At 45.6% G+C, this 2,178-nt stretch overlaps 1 protein-coding gene across 1 annotated transcript in view; it reads left to right on the forward strand.

Moving 5' to 3' along the window:
* The window catches only part of lrp1bb (low density lipoprotein receptor-related protein 1Bb), a 249,953-nt gene that overhangs the window by 230,316 nt on the left and 17,459 nt on the right, over window positions 1-2,178 (forward strand). Inside the window, exon 82 of the mRNA XM_013913504.1 lies at window positions 2,030-2,155. Coding sequence (XP_013768958.1) covers window positions 2,030-2,155 — 126 coding nt within the window. The remainder of the gene's footprint in view (window positions 1-2,029; window positions 2,156-2,178) is intronic.

Genomic DNA, 2,178 nt, shown 5'->3' on the forward strand with positions numbered 1-2,178 from the left:
TGTGGGGGTTTGAACAGCCGGTTCCGCTTCCTTAATTCTTCGATAAGTCAGGGCCAAGCCAGCTCCGATCAGAACCCTGTTACCATGGTTCATAGGTAGATATCTTCAGCACTCAGGCTCACCCGAGCCCAGACTTCTCGTTGAGAAAGGGGTGTTGATTGCATTCAGGGAGCAGTTGATCCAACCCATAATTCCTCTTTTAGGTTTTAGAGAACAGACTGTGAGAGAGTGTTTCAGGGAAAGTAATACAAAAAACACGAGACTAGACAAGGACATAAGAGGCTAAGCAGGGAAGCTCAGTGAGAGGAGGAGGAGGAGGAAAGTGCGACCGCCTTCGTCAAGAGCAAGAGCGGTCGCACTGTTCTGATCAATACAGCCACGTCCGTCCTCTCACTTCCTCCAGGTGATAAAGCATGGCAGTTATTGGTTCCATCTCTGGTGTTAATGATGAGAAAGCGTGAGAGAGCTCAGCCTCGGTCAGGTTTTCACTTAGACGACAGCTGTTCCTCCCTACAGACTCATTAGTGTACACTGTGGAGTCTGAGGGCACAACATGTGCTTAGCTTGCAAGTAGCTAAGACACAAAGGCTCGATATGTAAGAGATGGCAGAGATTTTGATTTCTCTCTTTTATCGTCATCCTTTAAACTGAATATATAAATAAACTCTCTTAAACCAGTAAATGGATCTCAGGGTTCGTTCTGCTCGGTGTGCAGCAGGATTTGTTTGACAGAACAGCATGATGACAGTTTTAAATTCACACAAAATGAGAAAGTCTCTTGGAGACATTTCCATGATCGTCAGTTCAAACGGTTGCATATAAGTAAGTTATTGGGAGCACCGAGGAAGATCAGCCCTCGTGAGTCAGCAGGACCAGGTCACATCCCTGGGTGACCTCTGTGTCTCCGATGCTTCCGTCTTCTGTCTACACACTGCGCCCCGGTCTGCCAGCATTGGTAACTTCAGCTAACATTACTACAAACATGGGCTCTCCACCTACCTGAGCAGGGAGGAGCATTTAACACCACACAGCGGGTTTCGAGGGGCCATCAGCGGCTGCATTTACGGAGCAGACTGAGGAGCTTCTACAGCTGCATGGTTGAGGCCATCCTGACCAGCTGCATCACCGTGTGGTGCAGTAACACCGCTGCACCTGCACAGAGTGCTGAAGACTGCCAAAAACATCATTAGGACTCCAGCACCCTCTCTGCAGAGGATCTACCATCAGTCCACAGCTGCCTCCATCAAAGACCCCGCCTACACGCTGACGTAGCATAGATTGGATAAATATGTACATTTGCCCTGCAGCTCAGATTCTTCTTATTTTATTTCTATCTTCGATTTCTATTGTATTTCCTTTATTGTACTAACTGTAGTTCTTTATAATTGTTTCTGTTGTTTTTAAATGATCATTTATTATAGTTATTAGTTTTATACATGCATCTTTCTGTTTGGCACCAAAAGAAGAATTTCATTCACGTTTCTGTGAATATGACAATAAAAAACCTGAAGGGCTTCCCTCAGACTGACAGCGAGACGGCTGAAACCTGAACAGGACACTGATCAGAGCTGGTTTTGGGATGAAGCAGGGTGAACACCAGGTCCGACCCAAAAAAACAACCAATTCAAACGAACTGTGAAGAAGAGTGGCGCAAACCCAGTTTTAATGAGGGTGCATGTAGAGGACATTCATGCTCACGATGAGTGGATGTGAACCTCTGACAGCAGCTTCAGTCAAACATCATGTTGAGTTGTGTTTGCCTGTTTCAGTTAAAGCAGTTTGATTCACAACATGAACATGTCGTCCTCTCTGCTAAAAGCAGCCCTTCTAAAGGTGACACATCAGTTATACAGTTATTCTCAGCTTTTGATTAGTCAATGTGAAGATGCATGTGTAAATGATTCATGTGCTGTGCCTCTAAACCTACAGCACTTCAATAGCTCTATTAAAAAAGAACAACCGCACGTTTCACAGAAAGAGAAGTTCTTGTTCAGCATCACAGATGATCTCCTCCGTTGTTTCTCCACAGGACCCAATCCATGCTCCAGAATGTCCTGTGATTTCATGTGTTTGCTCAACCCGACTGGTGCCAGGTGCACCTGTCCAGAGGGGAAGGTGCTGGTGAACGGCACCTGCAATGATGTCAACGTCTCAGGTATCTTAACAGTAATATTGACT

The sequence above is a fragment of the Pundamilia nyererei genome, unplaced genomic scaffold (assembly GCF_000239375.1).
Source record: "Pundamilia nyererei isolate P.nyererei 1_Seehausen unplaced genomic scaffold, PunNye1.0 scaffold00135, whole genome shotgun sequence".
NCBI lineage: Eukaryota > Metazoa > Chordata > Actinopteri > Cichliformes > Cichlidae > Pundamilia > Pundamilia nyererei.